Source organism: Sparus aurata, chromosome 18 (assembly GCF_900880675.1).
Source record: "Sparus aurata chromosome 18, fSpaAur1.1, whole genome shotgun sequence".
In the NCBI taxonomy this organism is placed as follows: domain Eukaryota; kingdom Metazoa; phylum Chordata; class Actinopteri; order Spariformes; family Sparidae; genus Sparus; species Sparus aurata.
In genome coordinates this window covers 23,746,914-23,771,780 of record NC_044204.1, presented here as the reverse complement: position 1 = coordinate 23,771,780, position 24,867 = coordinate 23,746,914, and the positions used below count along the sequence as shown (strand labels likewise).

The following is a 24,867-nucleotide window of genomic DNA, read 5'->3' as shown; positions in this document are numbered from 1 at the left end:
AATATACTTTTACTTCTTATTTTGATACTTACAAATCCTAAGAAATAACTACATTTGTTGGCAAGAAAATACTTTTGATACTTTAAGTAAGTTTACTGTCAAGTACTTAAAGACTTTTACTCAAATACTTCTCATATGAGTGAGTCACTTTTACTAATATTTTAACACAATCTCTTTACTTCTACTAAAGTACGACTTGTGGGTACTTTTTACAACACTGAACTTCTCTTATACAATATTAGTAATTAATGTATCAAATCAATTATCAACTAATCGTGAACATATCATAAAAATGTACTAGCTTTTAATAAGCTGTTAATTATTTGAAAATTATTATAAAAGCTTTCCCTAAACATTTAACTAGCTTAGTAAATTAGTACAAGCCCACCCTGCCTATAATGATTGTTTTATTACTGTTTAGTGAATCCTAAATTTAGATTTCTCTTCTCCCACTAATCAGGGCCTCTGTATCTGGTGACTGAGTACTGCCGCTATGGTGACCTGGTGGACTACCTGCACAGGAACAAGCACACGCTCCTGCAGTACTACGCTGAGAAGAACCAAGACGACGGCTGCCTCATCTCAGGCGGGAGCACTCCACTCAGCCAGAGAAAAGGGTGAGAGGAACAGACACTAAATCTCTGTCCAGAGTTGCACAAAGGAGCCTTCTGTATAACTTTTATCTACTGTCACATACCGCAGATGACTTTCTCCTATAAAGTGTACTGATGATGAAGAACCATGAAAGCATGCGTGTATGGATAATTTAGGTCAGTTTTAGGACATTTTCACACTTCAGCTGTGTCCCTCCAGCTACGTGTCATTTGGAAGTGAGAGTGATGGAGGATACATGGACATGAGTAAGGACGAGCCCTCGCTCTACGTGCCCATGCAGGAGCAGATAGACTCCATCAAGTATGCAGACATCCAGCCCTCTCCGTACGAGTCTCCCTATCAGCAGGACATCTATCAGGAACAAGGTCTGACCCAAGCCATGTGTGTCTATATCATAGCATCCACGGTCTATAATGACAGTAATTAGTTTTCCAGAGTTGTAATTGAAAACAAGTATGACGAATTTAGCTCGCTGTACACAGGAAACAAAAAGAATGAGACGCACTTGATGTAAAGATAGCGTGAGGCTAATAAATATCTGTCAGCTGCTTAAAGAGGAGGAACTGCCCTGTATGTATTTCTGAGTGAAAGGAGCTCTTTTTAATCACTGGACTTGTGGAACTCCTGAACAGATTAATTGTTTTTGCCTCATAATTCAATGAACACAGTTTGCTTTTTGATCTCAGACCAGATCGAATGTGCAGACAAACGTTACAGCATATGAAAGGCATGAGCTTCAATTCAACCCATGCAGTCACAGGACAGGCGGAGTTTCCCGACAGCAAGACAAAGTCCTCATTCATGATATCCCCCTCACTTTCTCTTCTACCTCTTACGTTTGTCATCTCACCTTGTCATCGTGTTAAGGTGGTGGCAGATTGGACCTGGTCATCAGCGACTCTACCATTCTCACCTATGATGATCTTTTGGGCTTCAGCTACCAAGTCGCAAAGGGGATGGAGTTCCTCGCCTCCAAGAATGTAGGATTTTGAGATCAGTGTTTCATCGTATGTAGCTGGTGATGGTGGACTTAAGCTGCTAGATTCTGAGGAAAAGTTACACATTTTGGAAAATACGCTAATTCACTTTCTTGCTGATGCATATGTTTGGATACAGCTGGTTAGCTTAGGTTAGCATGGAGACTAGAAACAGGGGGGAACAGCTAGCCTGGCTTGATCTGAAGATAACTAAAGTGACCTGATTTATATTATGTAACAATAATAATTACTTTTAATTGCTTTAAAATTCAACTGTGCTCACAAGAGCTTCCATCATATATATATATAGCTCTTATAAAGCTTATAAAGCTGACAATTGGGCACAGTTAAATTTTAAAGCAAGTGAAAGTAATTAATCAAACCCAACGCTGTCTTCTACAAAATGTGTAAAAAAAAAAAAATGTGTTGATTAAAGCAAAATTATGTAGAAATTGGCATTTTATGTCATAAATAAAAATCCAAGGTCTTTGAAATTTCATGTTGAAGTAAACATGTATGTAACACTGTGATCCGACCCTCTAACTGAGGGTACATAGTGCAGAAACAAGTGATGGCGGGAGGCGGAGTGGCTGAGACAGAGACACCATTCACCCTGTTACAAGACACTTTACCATTAAAATGAATTAGAAGCTGTTGTTTTCAGGTTAAAATGTTACATAATATTGCTTTAAGTATATTTATTAAGCTTTAATATCTAATTTTGAGTTTAGTTAAAAGAGTCAGTATAAAGTATGTTTATATTTTGTTTTGCTCTCCTGTAAAGTTGGCGCTGCTCTGGTTCTCAAATATCTTGGTCTATCTTGCTTGTTGATTTTTGTTGCTCAAAGGTAAGAAACAACAATTTTATATAATTCTGTTATTTTTATTCCACCATAGTGTGTCCATCGTGACCTTGCTGCCAGGAATGTGTTGATCTGCGAGGGCAAACTGGTGAAGATCTGTGACTTCGGCTTGGCCAGAGACATCATGCACGACTCCAACTACATCTCTAAAGGCAGCGTAAGTGGCAAAGTTGCAACATCAATGCAGAGATCAAGGATTTACAATGACAATCATTAAACCACTCAAATTAATTGTAATTAGCTCAAAACATACTTTAAAGTTGCATTGTGTAATTTTATTAGTAACAGTTTTGGTTATTTAGTCACTATAGTCACAACTGTAGGACTTATGGATGGGCTACTGGCATTCTCAACTCACCAGATACAAGCCTACTTTGCTCTAATGTTTCCACATACAGATGTAAACATATGGCCTTTATGTACGTCTAAAACTCATGCTCTTTCAAACTACTGATCTATATCAAGAGCTCTGTTGCTTTGTTTATAGGCCTGTAAAAAAAGTTGCATAGTGCACCTTAAAGTTTTTTCATCATGTTTTCCATCTAATTTTATGTAACACAAGTTCAATGTAAAGTTTTTCTAACATGTGAATATTTAAAAAAAAAAAGTAAAGTAAGTCAGAATAAATAAACATAATGTTTTTTTATTCAAGTATTATACATAAAAGTATTGAAAAACATCAAGTAATTGGTTATTTTGTCCTCTAAATCACACATCTAGTTATTTAGTTTGGACAAACGTTTACATTTACATTTGACAATAACATTTTTGATGTCTGCTTTTATGCATATTGAGTTGGAATGCAGTTAAAGAAAGCTGGTCTGAAAAAAACATCTATAATGCATGTTATATAGTGGATATTAGCTTAAACTGAAGCTAAATAACATATTGCGTGTAAGACCCTCAGTGGATTTGCAATGGTAGCAAAAACAGCAAACTGTACTTTTAACCCAGTTGACTGATAAAATCGCTCTCTGTTTTCTTCTGTCATTCAGACATTCCTGCCCCTGAAGTGGATGGCACCAGAAAGCATTTTCCATAATTTGTATACCACCCTGAGCGATGTGTGGTCGTACGGCATTCTTCTCTGGGAGATTTTCACACTGGGTCAGTTATAACACATTTATATTCACACCCATGAACAAGCGCAAAAAAAAAAAGCCATCTTTCTGAACCGGAACTGGTTTACACAGAAGAAGTATTCATCTTCTTGAATCTCTTAAATAGGTCACATTGTACGAGTTTCACCTGCTTGACTTGTTAATTTTTGAAGCCGCACAAACACATAGACACACTTTCTCCTTGCTCCCTTCTGGTAAATCATAAAGTACGAGAATAAAACAGTCGACTCAAATACAAGCTGAGCCACATTTCAGATTCCAAGTCTGGTTGCAAGAACATACCAGTTTGTTTGAAGCCTCATAAGAGGTCTTAATCTTATTAGGTGCAGTCAAGCTTTAAGACTGCATTTCCTTGAGTATTGTGAGGTTTTTTTTGTTTTTTTTGCCTCTTCCCACGATTTTTTTTAAACTACCATGAAGACAAAGGAGACAGTTTATTACATACTGTATGTAGCGTTAGTCTTAGTGGTGAAAAACAAACTCACAATCCAGCCTCTGTAAGTTATAACTAAAGATTCTCTGTGCTTCCACGTCTCAATCTGACATTCACTGGGATTTTTTCATCCTTTTTTTTCTTGTTATTGCGTCAGCTCTGTTTTTGTGAGAAAGTAAATAACAGTAAATTCTCATGTCAAATGTCCTCTACATTTAGACAGTGTTGTTCTTAGTTGGACATATTTGATTTGTGCACTAATGATTTATCAAAGTTTACATTTACAGATTATATAAACTACTTGTTTTCGATTTCATAGCCTGTGCATGACAAAAATGATTTGAAATGCTCTCTGCAGGAGGAACCCCTTATCCTGATCTGCCCATGAATGAGTTGTTCTACAGCGCTTTGAAGAGAGGCTACCGAATGGCCAAACCAGCCCATGCCTCTGATGAAGTGTGAGTGACTGGAATTTAAGTCCTCCTTTCCAGTAACTCTGACATGAAAGTGTTGAGAAATGAATTAATGTTGTCTTGTTTATGTTGCAGTTATGAAATAATGAAGAAGTGCTGGGATGAGAAGTTTGAGAAGAGGCCTGAGTTCTCCTTTCTGGTCCATAGTGTGGGGAATATGCTGACAGAGAGCTATAAAAAGGTCAGTGAGACATTAAACTGTGAGCTTGAACACATAACACACAGCAGATCTTCAGATATTAAAAACTAATCGGGTGATGTTATATTTTAATGAATTCCTGTATTCACTCATTGACTCACAGTTGGCCTGCTTGCCCTCTAGTGGCCAGCTGAAGGCCCAAAATTAATACCTGAGTAAAAGCTAAAATATGGCCAGATATAACTATGGTAAAGGTGAAAGTCAAACATGTAAACATATATTCTGTAAAATCCAGTTCAACCAGTTATCAGATTTGAAATAAAGCAGTTTTCTGATTATTGAAACAAATCTTTGATTTTTTTCAAACGATTCTTATACGTAATTCAATAAATTGTTTAGAAGATGTTCTACTTTGGCTCTGATGCAGCAGCAATCTGCAAAGTAACCATTAAAGTAATTTCTAAAGGTAATGATAAGCTGTTAATAACACTGCGTCACAAGCACCTTCACATTTTACTGATACTTTAATTTTATCCAGCAGGTAATACCGTACTTCAGAAAAAGTAAAGAATAAGATGCATTTCTGTGTAAGTTAATGATCCAAGCACTTCTTCCACTTTTGTGTCCTCTGTCTGACACTGTTGTGTTTGTAATAAACAGCCTTTGAGTGTTGAATGTTTGAAAATAAACTACATAATATCAGTTATGTTTCAGACTCAGGGATGAAAGACAGTAGTAAGATAAGATAAGATAAGAAGTGGAGAGTATTGCTCTGGTCTCTGTTACTGGTCTGAGTAAGACTTGCAGAGAATTACAGATTTAATTGTAGACACGATTGTAGGTCACCAGTTCAAGATTGCCTACATGTCCTACAAGGAGTTTTTAACTGGTAATGAAACAATCACAATTTAAAATTGATGCCTCGATATGACCTACAAAAGTGAGTCAGTGAGAAGATCGTCTATTTCTCTATATTAATGGCTGTTACCAGGTCGGATTCAGAAAAATTAAAACTATTTTTGTTGCAGAGTGCCAAGGATTGAGGTTTTCTCACAGACTGAGGAAAGAACTGCTTTGTAGTCTGGTGGTAGGGTGCGGCATTACAACAGAGTTTACTTTGTTTCACCCTCGTCGTCTTTTGTCCACATAGACCACCAGAATCAACAAAAAATTGAAGTTCTGTCTAAAAGCTTTATAGTAATCATTTAACATTCCTCATCGCTCAAATAATCAAACTCCTGTCTCTTGACAACAGAAATACAGCCAAGTCAACGACAACTTCCTGAAGAGTGACCACCCGGCAGTTGCCCGCACCAAACCCCGACTCTCCTCACCCTTTCCGATTGCCAACCCAGCATTTGGCTCCCCATCCCCATCCTCCTTCTCCTTCCCCCCGGACCCCTACAACCAGAGCCCGAGCCCTGGAGAATTTAGACAGGAGGCGGACTCACAGGAAGGCATCACTTCATACAACGAATACATCATTCCCATCCCAGACCCCAAGCCGGAGGAAGTGTTCACCGGTATGCCGTCGGAAAGCCCTGCAAGGTACAGAGCCGCTGACGCTGCAGACATGTGCCAAACGCTGGGGCTGTGAGAAAGATGAGGATGTATTTGCTTAACAAGAGCAGTGTTTTCTCCCAGCACACACCCACTCATCCAGATGTTGAGCTGAGACAATAGCTGTATTATGGAGGCCGACATGGAGACTTGTTTTTTATAGCATACATAAACATGCAGCCTTGCAAAGTTGGCCATAAGGACTGTAAAATCGAAATATATTTACATTTAATCAAAGTTTATTTTTCCATAACTCATACTGAACTTGGATTCAGATGTTGTATCAGTGTCAATCACGTCAGGAGTGACTGTATGGGCCAGTCTATAATTAATTTAGTCACCAGTCATCTTTTTTCTTTTTAATGGTCTTTAAAAAAATGTGAAGTTATGGATAAAGCTTGAAATAATTTAGTAACTAATAAATGGACAGAAAAAAATTCTATTTTACACAGTTATGTTAGCTGCAGTAGTGCTGCTTTTTGACATCAAAAACATTAGATCAATCATTTTAGGGGTTACTCCACCAATGTGTTTACAGGTCTTGGGGAGTACTACTGCATATAGATACATGTATAAAGAACTAGTATAAAGCCTTCTGTGGCTCCAGAGGAAGCTGCATGTACCTGATAAATTGCCTTTAGTGATGTCGCTCAGTGACTGAACTGTATCTGGGGTAATGAAGGCACCAGGTTTTGAAAAGCATTCTAGTAGTGCATTCCTATCACACTGTTCAACTCACTAGGGATAGCTTAAAAACAAATTATCAATATTGATACAGCAGAACCTATATTACCCACAATGCAACATAGCCACTGAGTGACATCACGGGAGGCAATTTTGCAGACTACACACTGCTTCTCTCAGGTGCCACAAAAGGCTTTATAATCCATTGTTTTACATATGCAATAGTCCTGCCCAAGACCTTTAAACACACTTAAATGTATAAAATTGGTGGAGTTACACTTTAAAACAAAAGATGCATTGTTTCTTTAAATGTTCAGCAAAAGAGTGAGTAGTTTCATTTTTGGGTTAAAAATTACTTGTGGTTGCTTGGTAAAAAAAAAAAAAAATGAGGGAAGATCAGGATCCACACCACAAAGAGACATTAATAAATAGTGACTAAGACTAATGTCCTCTTCTGACTCATACGTGACTGCGAGTTTTCTGTTTTCCTGCCCTCAGCTCTCTGGCTCTGGAGGAGGAGACTGACTCGATGTCGCAGGACACGGCTGAAACCCTTCCAGAAGAGGACAGGCTGGAGGAGACCAGTGAGAGAGACGCTCTGCTCAGCTCCTCAGGAACGCCCGAGGTAGAAGACAGCTTCCTGTAGCCACACGTAGGAAAGCTTGAGGAAAAAAGAGCTCTTTTCTGGGATTTTTTTCATTTTTTTTTTTTTAATAGGTCTCAAAAAGGGAACATGACTAGATTAGAATGTAGCAAAATTGAGACTAAGAAGGCAATCTTTGTATTTCCACTAAGCACTCAAAAAGTTTTGCCTTTCTTTGAGTTTTTCTATCACACTTAGTACCTCTGAAACTACAAAATGGTTCTAATTCCATTTCCAATGATTGGAAGCTTGCCACAACATATACGGTACTCTCCTCACACTCCTATAGACCATAATCACATGGCAGCCATTTTCCTCTGATGTCATCATCAAAAGTTGTTGTCGAAAGGACAATCTGACAAATTGCTATTATTTCACAGCAACCAATCAGACAATGAAAATTTACAATCTGAAGGGATACTGGGTCATATTTCAAGGTAAAACAACATGTTTGATATTCCATTAGCTACTGTTAGACAACAGCTAACGTGAATAATAAATTAATCCAAGATATGAGATTGAGAGTTAAATTACGCATTTCCTGTGGTGTGATGTCACATGATCAAACGGTATCATGAGCTAGTAGGAGGCTGAATTTTAACATTAGCTGTAGATAATAGGGTTTCAACCATGAAAACAGCTTGACGACCATTGTCTTTTCCGTTCCGGATCAATAGGGGAAGCTGTGAAATGAAAATGTATTGTCGTATACCCTACGTTTATATGACTTGCAGCCTGTAATAGCCTACAGTAGTATGACACTTGAGCTTCCCACCCAGAGTGTGACGTCATGTGAATATGGTATATAGAATCATTGCATCATCATGCATTTGTCGTATTTTTCTCATGACTTCTTAGGCCTTATTAGACATGCGCTATTTTAGTTAGTGTCATCGAGACATCTTTCCATAATTGGCTGTTACTACATTATCCGCTCGTTACTGTTCTCAAACAAAGTGAATTGAATAATAATGTTGCATTTTTCCTTAAAATACAATCAAAAACTGTATTCACTGTATTGTAATAGACTTTGTAAAAAGGCCTGAAATGCAGACAGATTCTACATGCACTGTTTTACGACGAGAAATACATTCTATTTAGCTACAAATGCCACATAGAGGTTACCTGTTTTTTTTCCTTTTTTTGTGAAGATTATATGAAATGTATTTGTGTTTCATTTGTGAATTTTTTTTTACTTTCCTTATGTAGGTATATTACATAGTTCTGTGCCAGATTTGCACTTTATTTAGAAGAACGAGGATATTCATGAAGAAGATATAAATAGGATAAAGATAGAATAAATCAAGAATATGTGGCTGTTACAGTGAAGCAGTTTTTGTGATGACTGGTGACTCACACAAGTGAATATGATAAACACAGCGTATCACTGCCATTGCACAAGGTGGCACGCGAGTGCCTTTGCATAGACTGACAGAGTTTTGACTTGCAGCTACTGTTGCTCGCTGATATGAAGGGCTGTTGTGCTCAATACATTTTAGATAGCCATATGTGTACATGTAAAGAAAAGTATGCTTTTAGTCCTCTATTGCATTGCATAACATTCACTTACACAATGTTTTCGACTTTCAGTACTTAATCCACCATTTAAAACAACACATTGTAACTTTCTGTAGCAATTTAAAAATGCACAAGATCACTGTATCACAAGCTATGGTACCAAAGCAGTTTACAAATGTATTTTTTATATGTGCCATTTTATATGTTGTAAATGTGACAATAAATGTGTATTATCATAGTAGCACTGGGAGTGTGACTCTTTTATGAATCATGTGAATCCAGTGGCTCTCGTCTGGCGGAACTGTCTGTCTTTTGTGCCCAGTTAAAATAGCTAAAAATACTAAATTTAATAAGTAAACATATTAATCGTGGTTGATAATAATTCCTGGTGGTTTTCTCTTTTTATAAAGCTACATTTCTGCCCGTCACATTCTCTCTGCATCCCTCTGACAAATGTTCCCATAACCTCCTTGGAAGAGGCTGCACGCATCCATAATGACTTCTTTATCACTCCACAGTCTCATATCTCTGAGTGCTTTTCTCTGATTCCTAGGGTCAGATCTCTAAGAACCCTTTGACTTTCCTCCCCTCTCCCTCCAGTCCACGCTCTCCTGGCTAGAAAAGAATGGCTTCCATGGTTCAACAGCGATGAAGGTGATTAGTCTCACCTCAACGGATATCTTGGGAGAATTGAGCCTTTCCGCGGCAAATTGGCACTGGCTCATTAATTTGTTGAGCGTGATATGCTGATCCGCCTCTTCACACACACACACACACACACACGCACGCACAGTTCCCTCCACCCTCCACCACTTGCTGTCTGAGAGATTTCATGTTTGCTGTGTGACTTCTGTGGTGAGGAGACAGTAAACAAGCAGAAGGGAGTAGAAGGGCAGAGGCAAACAGAAAGGGAAGAAGGGACTCTTGTGTCAGCTCTTGATGCTGGAAACATCAGACCCAGGGAAGTTCTTTCACCCGTCTGTTAGGCTGCAGACATCTGCAGGTGAGTACATTTAAAACAAAAGAGTGACTCTTCCAAACAGCTGTATTTTGAGGTGTACTGACTTGTTAATTACTGTAATCATGACATGACGTCAGTTTCAACTTATTTTATATGTTAGTTTCCGGATTTAGAAGACAGACAGTGAAACAGATTGTTAGTAAACATGGATTTATTTTTATGGGCAAAACTTTTCTGACCAGACAGAAAAGAGAAGTTAACGGGGGGGGGGTGGAGTGATAGCACAACTTCAGAGGCGGGTATTCTCATTCCTCTCTCTGGTGCACCACAGATCAAAAGAAGAGTGTTTTTTAGCCAACAACGACGCTCAAACTGCGGGTTTGAAGCTGATCCAGGATGCAGTCCTACCTCACTCTGCTGATGGGGATCGTGGCCTCTGCTGCTTCAGGTGAGGCCCGGACAAACACTGACTGTTAAAAATCTGCAGCTGACGTGTGCTCAGTGTTTTCTCTTTTCACTCTTTTTTTTTTTTTTGCACAGCTACTGAAGCTTTAAATGTACGATCCACAATCTGGAATAAGAACAACACAAGTGAAAGAGGAGCACTCCAAAGAAGGCAAAACATGCAACAAATAAATTCTTTATTATTTATATACTGATTTGAAGGACTGACAATGTGGAGAGTTAAGTTTGTAATATTAAATATGGAAATTAAGTCAAGCTTTTCAAAATGTTTTTTCTTTAAATGGCATGTTTACACCATGTTTACCAATTAGTCGTGCAAAACACTTAAAGGAAAGGCCTGCACACTCTTGTGTATGGCGCTCGAATGATTTCATCGTACATTTCATGGCATGAACTCGTGGTAGGGGGCTGAGAAAAAGCTGAGAAATGCTGAGGTCTGACACTGTTTTGTGTGTCATCGGCAGGACACTTGTCTGCAGCATCATGAGTTGTTTTTTGGGGTCATTCTTGTGATGCTATCTTTCTCTCAACCCCCACCTCCCCCAACCTCAATTTGAGTTTGGCTCTGAGCACCACATATATGGGTATCACCCGCCGAGCACTAAATTCTGATTTCATGTATTTGAATTGAGCACATAAGAGCATCTGTTGTTTGGTTTAATTATGGCTGAGTGAATTAGCTTTGCTTTCTGCCAGAGTACTGTATGAGGTGTTATTGGGGTCATTTTGAGGTTGGATGAATAGTTCATTAAGCTGATTAAGACAGGAGCTTGGAGGAAAGGCATCTGCTTACATCAACAATCAGGGGGTTCAGATCCAAAATGCTGATCGGTTTCATTTGATTTGATTCCTGGTCTCTTTACATGATTTTGTGTGCTGTGGTGAATTGGAAAAAATGCTGATCCCGGAATCTCAGTTCTGCTTCAAGCCTCAAAACACAATGTACAAACCTCCAAATGGAGAATCTAATAACCTTTATCGAAAGTGTGGACTCAAGTATAAATTAGCAAATGCATCAGGTTAACAGGAAAGGCGTGCCATTCTCTCACAGAATCTTAAGTTGTGTAACAATAAACATCCTCAACGAGATCGTCATTGAGAGCATTTTTCTTTACTAAAACTTCAACTATCAATATCATGTAGCAGTTTCTTCCAAAAATATGACCAAACATGTAACTTCCTTTCCTCGTGCTCACATTGAACACATTAAAGGAAAAGTTCAGCCAAAAATGAAAATTCAGGATCATTATTTCATCAACAACTCGTCAAGAGTCGGATGAAGTTTCATAGTGTGCAAAACATTTCTGGAGTGTTACAGCAAAACAGAGTGCGGCATTCTCCTAAACAGCTGGAGATGGAAACTTGTCTTAAAACCTAAAAAACAACAGAAAAAAAACAAACATTAAATGGCTCCTATCGGCTTGCCCCTCGTAATCCAATTCTCTGGAAGCCCAAAGATGCCAAACTGATATGAAAATTAGATTTCATTATTTGCATCCTCAACATTCGATCAAGCTTATGCACCCACTTCAGACGGCATGAGTGCTAACGCTTTTAGCATAGCAGCTACAGTGAAGATGTCAACTTAAAATAAGTAAATAACATCTTTTCGAATCAACTCAGAGTCTCTGAGGCCTTATGCTGGACAAGCTGAATCAAGCCATTTTTGTTTTTCACGTATCAAAACAAGTCCCCATCTACTTCAGTGTTTTAGGAGAATGCTGCAGCAGTGTTTTGTTGTGAAGCTCCGGAAATGTTTTGTGGACTTCACCTGACTTACCATCATCATAAGGATGAGTGGATAATGACTGAATGTTCATTTTTGGGCGAACTTATTATATTATTTTAAGTGCTGAACATGACAGCCCAAGTAAAAATAACATCAGCCTTTTTTTCATGTTTACATGTTTTTGTTATCTCCAGTGATGAGATAGCTAGAAAAAGCAGAAGCGAGAACGATCGAAGGATGTTATCAGGGTCCAAGTCTTCAATCTGTCTTGAATCATCACAGGGCAAAAATTATCTTTTAAGCTTCCTCCACAAAGGCAAGTTTCAATTGCCTAAAATGAATTAACTCATACATATTTTCTTTAATTTCTTCTCAGTGGAATGGAGGCGTCCGGTGATCAAGTTCAACTCTAAGGCGGTGGTGAGTGCGGAGGTGGTGGTCAGTCCCGGGACCTCTCTGGATCTTAAGTGCGAGGGCGACAGGCCCGTAAACTGGCAGCCAAGGCTAGCCAAACACAGACGCTTCGTTTCTAAGGCCAACGGGAACGTCCGCACCTTTAAGGTGGAACGTCCCACTGCAGAATTCACTGGAACATACAGATGTTATTACACTGCCATGCCGCAGCAACGTCAACTGATCTCCTCAGTGCATGTGTATATAAAAGGTGAGCTCTGAGAAATGAGAGACCGACTATTCAGTGTGTGCACTGGGAGGACACGCTTCCACAAGCTGTGGCAGTCAAACAGTGTCTTCAGTTCAGACCTGCTGTGCTGGTTTACCCTGACTGGCTGTGTTTGAGAGATTTGGGGGAATTTGGGGTGAAAAGAATATGATTAATTGATTAACTTTCTTTACTAGATCCAAACCGTGTGTTCTGGACCAGCAGCACGTCCTTGCGTGTGGTGAGGAAGGAAGGTGAGGACTACCTGCTGCCCTGCCTGCTGACCGACCCAGCAGCCACGGACCTTGGCCTCCGCATGGACAATGGCACCAGCGTGCCGCCGGGGATGAACTTCACAGTTTACCGGCACCGTGGTATTCTCATCCACAGCCTCCACCCGAGCTTCAACGCTGACTACGTCTGCACAGCCAGGGTCAACGGAGTGGAGAAGACGTCCAAGGCCTTTTCCATCAACGTCATTCAGAGTGAGGAATGATCACCCAAAACTGTCACGGGTAATTTGAATTTATATGTTCATCAAGTTTGATTTATGATTTCCTTTCTTCTCTAGAGCTTCGCTTCCCTCCATACGTCTTCTTGGAGACAGATGAATATGTGCGCATTGTTGGAGAGGAGCTCAAGATTCGCTGCACCACGCACAACCCCAACTTCAACTACAACGTCACCTGGAAATACACCACCAAGTCGGTCAGTGCGAGGCACTTTGGGAGTGTTTCTTGATTGCGGTAATAATTGAACTCAGATTTCATCTCTTCTTTTTGTCTTCAGAGAGTGATAGTAGAGGAGAAGGTTCGCTCCAGTGGAGAGAACCGCCTTGACATAACGAGCATCCTGACCATCTCGGCTGTGGAGCTTGCAGACACAGGAAACATTTCCTGCATTGGCACAAATGAAGCAGGGGTGAACAGTTCAACGACATACCTGCTGGTTGTAGGTCAGTCACTGGTGCTGTGTCTCATACTAAGTTTGGGGTTAAGTTAGGGATGGGTTTAGGGCTTGAGTTAGGCTAAGGGTGTGGTTTCAGATTGGGGTTTGGGGTTTAGGTAAGGGTTGGGCTTAGGGCTGGAGTTGGGGTTAAGGCTGGAGTTGAGGTAAGGGCTGGAGTTGGGGTAAGGGTGGGGTTTGGGGTTGGTGTTAGCCACTGAAAACAAACTGTTTGGATTTCTCTTTTAGATAAGCCCTACATCAGGCTGTTGCCCCAGTTGTCCCCTAAACTGGCCCACCAGGGCCTTTCGGTGGAGGTGAACGAGGGAGAAGATCTGGAGCTCAGTGTGCTCATCGAAGCGTACCCCCACATCATCGAGCACAGATGGTACACCCCAACATCTCCCAACACATCCACACAGGAGCACAAGTTCATCAGATACAACAACAGGTACAAAAAGCCAGAGAAATGTGGTCCAGAGATGTCAGCACAGTTTGTAAAAACAATTGTACAAGTGTACTACAGGAAGGGGAAGCTATTCTGGATTTAAAACATGCTGTCGGTGCACTTTTGGTAAAAATTGGACGGGGAACGCCAAGGTCATTCATTTCCTCAGGTCATGAAACTGCGGCTAGAGGGAAGAGTGGTGTTCTCTTTTTAAATTGTTGACGTGCTCAGCGATGATACATAGGAAGTGTCTGTATTCAGACCGCAGAATTAGTCACTTCAGGTCCTGTAGACATTCCTCTTTTTCTTTTGGGTTTGTTTATTTTAGATACCATGCAAGTCTGCTGCTGAAGAGAATGAATGCACAGGAGCAGGGGCAGTACACCTTCTTTGCCAGGAGTGACTTGGCCAATGCGTCCATCACGTTCCAAGTGCAAATGTATCGTAAGTGACATAGTCAAGAAATCAAATGAGTGCGATCAAGTCATCTCAGGTCAAAGGAACGTTTCTTTCAAATCTGATAAATTTGTTGATTTGTTCCTCACTGGCAGAGAGACCTGTTGCCGTGGTGAGATGGGAAAACGTAACCACGCTCACTTGCACCTCATTTGGCTATCCCGCTCCCAGAATCATCTGGTACCAGTGCTTTGGGATACGGCCCACGTAAGTATCACTGCACAGAAGAAGTGACACTTTGTCCCACGACAGTTGCTCGGGGACCTTTTGTCTGACTGTGTGTGCGTTGCAACGAGGCAGGTGCAATGAAAATCACACGGGGCTGCAGATGGCGATCCCTCTCCAGGCTCCCACGGTGGAGGTGCAGAGGGAGGAGTACGGGGCTGTGGAGGTGGAGAGCGTCCTCACCGTCGGGCCGTCCAGCCGGCGGATGACGGTGGAGTGCGTGGCCTTCAACCTCGTCGGAGTCAGCAGCGACACCTTTGCCATGGAGGTTTCCGGTGAGCCATTTGAATGTGATCACGGATTCTGTGCCTCTCGGTTTGTTGTCACACAGTCACATGAATGATGACAGAAGGTGGTCAGATTGTTATCGGACACCTTTGTAGTTTTTCTTTTCATAAACTATACATGCAAACAGAATATAAAATTAAGAAATTAAGAAATGACTCTTTCTTTATTTCCTAAATTATGCAGACAAACTCTTCACTTCTACCTTGACTGGCGCAGCAGGCATTCTGGCCATCCTCCTCGTGCTTCTGGTTTTCCTGCTTTATAAATATAAACAGGTAAGATACACTTACATCCTTAAAGGGCAACTCCATCAACTTTACAGATTTAAGTGTGTTTTAAATGTCTTGAGGAGTACGACTGCATTTGTGAAGTTTAAAGCCTTTTCTGGCTCTACAGTAAGCTGTATGTAATCTGATCAATTGCCTCCAGTGTTGTCACTCGTTGGCTAAGTTGCATTGTGGGTAATGTAGGCACCAGGTTTTTAAGAGCAGTCCACTGGTCTAGCATTGCAAGTACATAAATGTTCATACACTACACATTAAAAACAGACAAAAATACAACATACAACAGTGCAAATAAGCTGATAAGCAGCAAAGAGGTTGTGCTTGCATCCAAATTAACATTCAAAATATATCCACATATATTTAACTTTTAAAGTGTAACCATAAAATATAGAGTTGGAAGATATTGTTGTCCAGATATTTCCACAGGATATCAGCGACTTGGATGCAGTATTTTTGTTGTTTTGGTTTTACTACCATTAGCTCCTGTTTCCTTCTTCAGAAACCCAGGTATGAGATCCGCTGGAAGATCATTGAGGCAAGAGATGGAAACAACTACACCTTCATTGACCCCACTCAGCTGCCCTACAATGAGAAGTGGGAGTTCCCAAGAGACAAGCTGAAGCTAGGTTAGCACCATGTTATCCCCAACTGACTCACATGCACTTAAATGCCTACATTTTGAAAATAATGTAGGCTAAAAGCACTTTCTTGGTGTATTTTCTGTCCGACCAGGAAAGATCCTGGGTGCGGGAGCTTTCGGAAAGGTTGTAGAGGCCACAGCTTATGGTCTTGGAGAGGAGAAGGAAAATGCGATGCGCGTTGCTGTGAAAATGTTAAAAGGTGAGATGAGGCCAAGACCTCCGATTTGATTGGCGAATCTGAACCTTTTCCAGATAACGTGGATAATACATCTGATAATGCCTTGTAGTGAAGCCCTAAATCTTTTGTTTCACATGTTTAGATGTGGATGATGTAATGATGACTATTTATACTGTGTGTCTTGCAGCCAGCGCTCATTCAGATGAGAGGGAAGCTCTGATGTCTGAACTGAAGATCCTGAGCCACCTGGGACACCACAAGAACATTGTCAATCTTCTGGGAGCCTGCACCTATGGAGGTCAGAAAGCATCCTGTGCTATGCTGGATCAAATATTGTTAATCCATGTTTATGGAAGTTCTCCGCCATCCATCTTATAGGAAATCTGAAAGAACTTTGTGGAGAGTCACAACAACATACTTGTGTTTTTTCTTCAGGACCGGTGCTTGTAATCACAGAATACTGCAGCCTCGGCGACCTCCTGAACTTCCTTCGCCAGAAGGCAGAGACCTTTGTGAACTTTGTTATGAACATGCCCGACATTGTGGAGAACTCTAATGACTACAAGAACATCTGCAATCAGAAACACTTCATTAGAAGGTACATCATCAAAAATGTGCATTTGTGAAAAACATACAATCTGTGTTTTCGGATTCTTCTGACGTCCTCTGTTTTTTTTTTTTCATCCAACAGTGACAGTGGGATCTCCAGTACGTCCTTGAGCAGCTACTTGGAGATGAGACCTAGTCAGCTGCCAAATATAGAATCCTCTCAAGGTAAAAAGCTTCCTCTCCAAGTCCCAGTTGAAATGAACACAAAGTCAGTCATACGTCATACTGCTGCAGCACGGCAATGAAAAGTATAACCTTCGTAACTCCCTGATCCTGTGTGTTACTAACATTTATATCTGACTCAAGACCCTGTCTGCGAGGAGACTGCTGACTGGCCGCTGGACATCGATGACTTGCTGCGGTTTTCCTTTCAAGTGGCTCAGGGCCTGGACTTTCTGGCTGCTAAAAATGTAAGTGACTTTACCACACAAAGGAATAAAATGTAGAAGCATCTGCAACAGAAAATACTGCTCTGATTATTCACTGTACAGCTGGGATGTAGAGTATGCTGGTATTTTAAGCCAGACACAACAAACAAAATCAGCACTGGATTTAAGAAAAAAGCGACCAAAAAGAGCATGATGAATGAAGGGTGTGAAATAAGTTGTGAGGAGGGTACGAGGGGCATTTCCCTTTATATTCTTCATATTGATTTGTCGTCATAGTTTAATATTGTATGTGTGTGTGTGTGTGTGTGTGTGTTTGCAGTGTATTCACAGAGACATCGCTGCCAGGAATGTCCTGTTGACTGATCACAGAGTGGCCAAGATTTGTGACTTTGGTCTGGCACGTGACATCATGAATGACTCCAACTACGTGGTGAAGGGCAACGTAAGTAGATTAGATCCAACATCTACTTGAAATTTAATAGCCATAGTCGTAGAAGTAGTTTATTTTGGTCCTTAGAAATAAATGAATAACATTAAGGCGTTAAATTATGAGAAATAAACAAAAAAAACCAAGAAGTCAACCATGAACATGAACTCTTTTTACATTGTGTGTTAAGGCTCGTCTGCCGGTGAAGTGGATGGCTCCAGAGAGCATCTTTGACTGTGTCTACACCGTCCAGAGTGACGTCTGGTCCTATGGCATCCTCCTGTGGGAGATCTTCTCTTTAGGTCAGAACACGTGCACACATATGCACCCTACATTCACACGATGTAGTGACATCTTTCTGATATGCCAGCGGTGGCAAAATTACACCCATTCTTAACTTAAGTAGAAGTAAAAAACAAACAAACAAAAAGCTGTTCGTAAACGCAGCAGAAAAATAGTTGACCGTTCGACTCTCATCCCCAGGATGTCAAATACTGACATTTTGGGTTGGTAGAGCCATGGGCATCGCACCCGTGGGGGATGTGGGTGTTTTAACTCACACACTTTTCCCTGTGAGACAGTTCAACAGCCACACGTTTTCTGCAGTTCTTGCACAAACACCTTACTGCAGTCGCTCGGTTTCTCTGGCCGCTCTGTGTCTGCCTCCTCTCCCCCTCCCTCTCCTGTTGTTGCTTCAAACATGACACCGGCTTAGAGTGTGACTGGCTGATGATTGGCTGTTCTGCCTTAAGTCCCGCCTCTCTTGCTGTGTTAGATTTATCGTATAGCTTGTGCTGAGGAGGTGGGAACTAGCTAGGTTCATAGTTCACACCGGCACATATCCACATAGACATATATACATAGACGCCTCACTGAGCGGCTTGGCCCGTTGCATTACATCGACGTCGCCGCCATATCGGATGTGGCAGCTCTGCCCCATGAACCAATACAAGTGAACTTTATAAAGTGCCTTCTACAAAGTGCTTTAAGTCAATGCCTCTCATTTACACATTCACACACATATGGATATATACAGGAAACAGATACGAACCAAAAACAATGTATGTAACGTTCTCTGATGATTATAAACATTATCTACTCCTTATGTGTCCAGTATACAGGCCTGCAACAAACCACAGGATGTATTTTTACATGTGTTTACAGCTGCTTATGTATGTGACGCTGTAACTGTGAGGATACATGACAGCTAAATATTGAATCTGTGTCTATAATAACCAGATCCTCACCCCCCTCACAAACCCATCCATCCCCCGCACTTTTGAAAAGCTTGCTACGCCCCTGGGTAGAGCATCCAGAGCTGAGAAAATAAGTGAATCCAGGCAGAGGGCTTCAGGATCTCCCTCTCTGCCTGTTACCATCTTGTTTTTTCTGTTGTTTCGTCTTGCTACGTCTGCCGTGCGCGATGTGCTCCGATCAAATGAAATCAGTCTTGTGATGCCGGGAATGTGACATGTGATGACGCAAAGTAATCGATAATTCCCCTCAAATGCATTAAAACTAAAGTAATAAGCTTGTTTTTATAACTAGAAAGAGTAGATGTTTGTGTTAAAATGTTGGGAGTATAAGTAAAACATTGTTAGAAAAATAAATACTAAAGTAGACAGATATGTAAAAAAAAAAAAATGTGTGCAGTCACAAAGTATTTTTACTTTGTTACATCCCATCTCTGTGATTTAGATTATAAACAGTCAGATAGATAATACATATCCATAAGGATCAATGGAAAGAGGAGATTTTGACAAAAATCTGAAAACTATGATCAAATTAAAGATCACTACACGGAACCTTTTATTAACACCTTATTTAAAGAGAAGTATATGTGTTTTGTGCGACTTTGCTGTCATTAAAGGATCCTTTCTTCTCTCACGTCTCTGTGCACAGAGACCTGAGAAACCATTTAGTTGAACTGATTTGACTTTAAGGCGGAGGTCTACATCTGAGCTAGATTTATAGAAAATGCACGGCTGTTAATACGGAGAACACTGAACACAACAAAATAATAATAACAATGTTTTTTTATGTGAGACTGTGACGTGGCCGTCTTTGTGTTGTCCATGCTCGTGTCTTGTAAGCCGAGATGGGCTGAGCTCTGTAAAGTGCCCGACACTTAAAGGTGCAATCTGTAAAAACGCATCAGCTGTTGTTAAAACAGATAATATGGGACAGCATCTCGCTACAGTAACTGCTAACTGCTACAAACAGTAGCTGCCGTTAGCTAGCTAGCCCAGCCAGCCATGCAGCTAGCAGCCCGGACTGGGAGAGTGCTGGTCTTTACACTGCTAGCTCGGGAGCTTTAGACTGGGATGGGTCGGCGCGAGCAGGTTAGCTCACTAACTTCAGTAGTAATGAAGTAAAGTAATGTCAGAGCTGTAATTTCTTCACATTCTGTTGATAGTTTGAATTTTTTGAATGCTTTCAGCTAAACTTTTGACATGTTGCTTGCTGAGATTACAGTATATGTTCCTCTATTAGGCAAGAGCCCGTACCCCAGCATGGCTGTGGACTCCAGGTTCTACAAGATGGTGAAGCGTGGCTACCAGATGTCCCAACCAGACTTTGCTCCCCCCGAGATGTAAGCGCCACCCCTCAAAAGACACAACATAAAGAAGTCGGCCGCATGAAAAGATCACCACTGCCGCTCTCTCTTCAAAACGCCTCTTGTCCAGCCAATCTTAATTCTCTACTTTGTGTCACCTGATTATCACTTGAGTTTTACTGGAGAATCAAGTGACTATCAGCTGCGTTTTTACAACTGAGTCAACGTCTCAGGCTCTGAGAAGCTGTTGTGCTAATGCTGTGGTCCCTTTGTGCTCACCGGTGATAACAGCTGCTAACACGCAGGAGCAGCTAGCAACATTTAAGTTTATTTAAGCTCTCACAAGAACTGATTTATAAAAACAGCTGATCCTAAATTGATTTCAGTTCTTCCCAAATGTTATCCCGACTGAACAAAGATCCCTTTTATCCGCCGCTGTCCTTATCTTACATAAATAACTGCCACGTGAGGTAACCTCATGAAGAACTTCCATTATTCCCGGGATTTTTAATGTACTTGCTTTGGGTTATCGCCTAACCCCAAACTTAAAAAGTAACAGACCTCAACTCCATCTTAACAAAAATAAAGAGAGTGTTTTTCCCAGTCTCTCAGAGGGGCCTAACATCTGGGTTTACTGATTTGGTGTGGCTGTCACACTGCCCGGAATAACTATGCTGTGGAAAACTGAGGGGACTGGATCTGAGTCAGGGCCTAATCATCTGTTGTTCTGCTGTGAGTCAGGCCTCAGTTCTGCCTGTTAGCCACATGATCTCGATGCTAGGGAGCCATGTAACTGCTATTTCACGGCAGCGAAATGGGACTGGAGGGGCAGGGGTGTTTATGAACAAGCCTCTCTATAAGCCGCTCCTTTAGCCGTCTAGTTTGGCTCGATACGGATTCATGATCTTACACCAGAAAACAGCGAGCGGTGAAAATTGTGCGCTTCGGATAAAATCGTCTCTGAAGTGAGCCTGTTTACTATGTTTTGGTCCACTTTTCCCCTTGTTTCAGCTACACGATCATGAAGATGTGCTGGAATCTGGAGCCGACAGAGCGGCCGACGTTCAGCAAGATCACTCAGATGATAGAAAGACTGCTCGGGGACCAACCTGAGCAGGAACAGGTGAGTGAGAGCACAGCAGGGCTCAGTGACTCCAGTCTGCCTTTGCAACAAACTACCCATGGAACAAAGCATGTGACGAAGATGTCCTCAGGAAACCCTCGTTTTTTTTCCTCCACTTAATTCTCCCGAAGACACAGCAGATTTAGCATTGCTGTCAAACCAATTTGTGATAAAATCTTATTTAGGAGCTGTTGCCAATGGATTAGAGACAAAGAAGCATCCTCTGTTGCATAAACAGGGAACCAAGAATCATGTTTTTGATAGAAAATTCTGCTTGAATGCAAGAATTTGTCGACATTAATCTAAAGATTTGGTGCTTTTTCTTGAGACTCCTCGTCCTAACGACGCCTCTCTCCACAGCTAATTTACCAGAATGTGGAGCAGCAGGTTACGGAGGGTGAAGTGTGTGACGAGCCCAAGTGCTGCGACGGCCCCTGTGACCAGTCTTGTGACCACGAGGAGGAGGAGCAGCCTCTGATGAAGACCAACAACTACCAGTTCTGTTGAAAAGCCAGAACCCGCCAAACAATCAATCATTCAATCAATCAGTCAGTCAATCAGCAGACCAATCACTCATCGGCAGGCATCAGGAAAGTGGGATCTTCAACGGTAGCTCGACAGCTCAGACGGTGGCAGAGAGAGTCGCCTTCACAGCTATTTTTTGCCCCGTTGTGTCTGCTCGCCAGCTGCAGCGAGCATGTGACTTGCTTCTTTGCAGACCATGACTAGAAATTGCCACGTCCAGCTGCAGACATGAAAGGAGGAAATAAACCGCATAAGCATCCGAAGCTGTACCTTACCCCAACAGACTGTTTATCACTGCCTCCGTCGTGCATCTGAGGTCTAATCTGTTGCAGGAGACTCTTGCTTGTCCATTTCCCCCCTGAGAGTGTTCATAATCCCATATTTTACACTATGTTTATTACTTCTTTTTTTTTTTTTAACATTACTGCCCCAAGAGAATGAATGTCTTGTTTTTGTTTGTGTGGAGATTTCAGTCACTTTTGTCAGCAGGTTCACTTCCTTTTCATCATTTTACTGCATGTGTTCCTCAGAGGGAGCTACCCAACCGTCTGACCGTCTTCATGCGCTCTCTAAGTTTATTATCGGCTCACTGTAATTGAACATTGTGAGTGTTTTTCAATGCTATAAACAGGCCAAATCGACCGTGGAGAAGGCAAAGAATGGCCGCGTTGTTTTTCCTCTCCGCAGTCTGGTCATTGCCATGTTTCTTGTGACACACTTTACAGTAGCTGTCAGTCAGTGGCGACATGTGATTGTTCCACTTCAATCCAATTCATTAACCAGTGCTTCGTGTGATTGAGGAGCAGGGGACGCAGCTGAACTGAGCTGGGAAATCTGTGGATCTGTCACGGATCGGATGAACAATGGTTCATGTTTGACAATGTGAAAGTTTTACGGGGATTTTTATTTTTAAATTTTTTTTTTTTGCATGGCACAACCGACTCCTCTCATTTCCTGTAGAGTTAGACGTGTGTTTTTGGGTGTAAGCCTCACTGGTGTTTGTATGTAGCAGTCAGCCTACACTGCCAACTGTATGAAGGTTTTTAGAATAACACATAAGCTATAATGTATATCTAAAAATGTATAAATCTCATGATGTAAATCGAGAATAATCTTTATTTTCGCTTAAATGTCGTAGAGTAGAAAGTAGCATTGGTAGTTCATATATGTGTTTTGTGGATTTTTTTGTGTGCAAATGAGACAATCAATGCAAAAGCTGCCAATTAAATCACTGAAATCACTTCAAGTCTTACCACTGAAACCACTCCCAGGTTTATATGCTGGACTGTGGTGTGGTGCCTGTTGTTTTTTCTTGCGGTGCTAGATAGAAACCCTGCTGCTTCTCTCTACACTTCCTTTTTCTCATTGGATAACGTCCAATCTGCATTTCCTCTGGAACATTTCCCACAGTGTCTGTCTACATTGCACAACTCTGAAATCTTCGTGGGGAAGTGATCATCCCGCCGCTGAGGCTACAGAACCTTTAAATGCTTCTCTTCCTTTGTGTGGTTTCAGCTAAAATCGTGTTTCTTCTTTTTAGTCGTAGCTCGATTTGCTTGTACTTTGTGAGGTCTTTGTTGATATATTGCAGAGTTTGAGTAAAGCATAATATTCTCCACAGTGCTTTTGCAGCCCGGCCAGAGTCATTCTCTACTCCAGAAACACCTCGGAAGGAATTTCTCCTCCTAACAGCGCTCCAAAAAAGAGCACTTGTCACGTTTAATGAACATTTTATGCAACAGCACAAACAAACATCCCAGGCTTTGTGTTGGTGTTTCTCCTCAATAAGCATCTTGTTGCGCTTTGAAACACTTAAAAGTTATAAAAAGCAGAAGATAACAAGCTCCCAGGGCGCAAGAACATAAAACACTAAGGGTTAGGTAAAAACTAAAAAAGCATAATAAGTCTCCTGTCAAATATTTGTTTTCTGTGTTGTTAGTCGTTAACTTTCATTAGACTAATAGAATAAATTACTTAAGCAGACGTGTGATGTTTTTTTCAAGCTGAGTATGTTGTTTTCTAATTTTAGTATCATTGCCGCAAGTCTGTCTTCCTGAAACTTAGCGGAGTCAAAGCCTGGGCACAGGAAGTGTTTAAAACGTGGCTGGGACGATCTAACAAGAAAGTTGTTATCTGAGTAGATATCAAGATTCCAGGTGGACTGACGCTTGTATCTGGATAAACTAGTTTGAGAAAATGGTGGGGTCATTTTAATCCAGACGCATATCTGGAGATATTGAAAAGTTAAAAGTATATAAATGTCTATGATGACTTATTTTGTAATAGCTTTGTGGCACCGGCCTCTGTTATACAGTTATATGGACTGTTTGTTGGCTAAACATCTAATTGCTTTAATTTCAAAAAGCAAATAATTTCAAATCCAACACATAGAACCAAAAGATCTCATGAAGCATCTCACACAATGTGACACAGTTACTCATGAATGCATTTCATGACCTCATGTAGTTATCGGGTGTCCAGTTGTATCAACTAACGTCATGGTGACGCTGCAGTAGCGCTTGAAAGATTTAGAGACAATAATGAAAAATAGAAGCGTACAGCTAAAGCTCCTCCCTGCCGTGATAACCTCATCCTTTTTTTTAAGTTCATTTCATCCCTTTCTTTCTCTCTTTTTTCATGCATTTTTACTATCCTCTTTCCTGTCATGTTTCCCTTCTTCCTACCCAGCCAACCGTCTTCGTTCGAGGCTTAGTTAACCAGTTAACGTGAGCGCTGTGCTCCAGTGCTACGGGTCAATCTGCCTGGGTGTGAGGCAGCAGTCAATACGCGGTGCGGCATTGAATTGATTGAATACATTTTTGTACAAAAGCAGAATAGATTTGATAATAAAGTACAGACAGAGCGCTCTGAAAAGCATTTACAACATGGTGAAAGTAAGGGGGGGGGGCGACGAAACTCTAATTTGTCAT

The 24,867-nt window shown here is 41.1% G+C and overlaps 2 protein-coding genes across 2 annotated transcripts in view; both read left to right on the top strand.

Annotated features, from left to right (window-relative positions):
* pdgfrb (platelet-derived growth factor receptor, beta polypeptide) overlaps positions 1–9,267 on the top strand; it is a 35,625-nt gene extending 26,358 nt beyond the window's left edge. The window contains exons 15-23 of the mRNA XM_030396866.1: positions 461–617; positions 814–980; positions 1,483–1,595; positions 2,490–2,612; positions 3,451–3,562; positions 4,368–4,467; positions 4,558–4,663; positions 5,877–6,169; positions 7,364–9,267. Coding sequence (XP_030252726.1) covers positions 461–617; positions 814–980; positions 1,483–1,595; positions 2,490–2,612; positions 3,451–3,562; positions 4,368–4,467; positions 4,558–4,663; positions 5,877–6,169; positions 7,364–7,511 — 1,319 coding nt within the window. The 3' untranslated portion in view covers positions 7,512–9,267. The remainder of the gene's footprint in view (positions 1–460; positions 618–813; positions 981–1,482; positions 1,596–2,489; positions 2,613–3,450; positions 3,563–4,367; positions 4,468–4,557; positions 4,664–5,876; positions 6,170–7,363) is intronic.
* A 592-nt stretch (positions 9,268–9,859) lies between these two features.
* Positions 9,860–23,189, top strand: csf1ra (colony stimulating factor 1 receptor, a). Its single transcript, XM_030397204.1, has 22 exons — positions 9,860–10,029; positions 10,319–10,435; positions 12,558–12,845; positions 13,040–13,327; positions 13,414–13,550; positions 13,632–13,797; positions 14,037–14,238; positions 14,564–14,679; positions 14,787–14,898; positions 14,992–15,191; positions 15,388–15,479; positions 15,988–16,114; positions 16,221–16,328; positions 16,495–16,605; positions 16,743–16,905; positions 16,999–17,081; positions 17,223–17,326; positions 17,625–17,747; positions 17,923–18,034; positions 20,226–20,325; positions 21,301–21,412; positions 21,773–23,189. Exons 2-22 carry the CDS (start codon positions 10,384–10,386, stop codon positions 21,917–21,919), a joined length of 2,943 nt encoding a protein of 980 aa, XP_030253064.1. The 5' UTR covers positions 9,860–10,029; positions 10,319–10,383; the 3' UTR covers positions 21,920–23,189.
* Positions 23,190–24,867: the final 1,678 nt, after the last annotated feature.

Excerpts from the sequence above, each read along its gene's own strand:
- csf1ra (XM_030397204.1), top strand. The coding sequence starts at position 10,384 with ATGCAGTCCTACCTCACTCTGCTGATGGGGATCGTGGCCTCTGCTGCT. Across the intron at positions 17,748-17,922 it reads ACTACGTGGTGAAGGGCAAC|GCTCGTCTGCCGGTGAAGTG; the intron begins GTAAGTAGATTA and ends TTGTGTGTTAAG. Across the intron at positions 18,035-20,225 it reads GTGGGAGATCTTCTCTTTAG|GCAAGAGCCCGTACCCCAGC; the intron begins GTCAGAACACGT and ends TTCCTCTATTAG.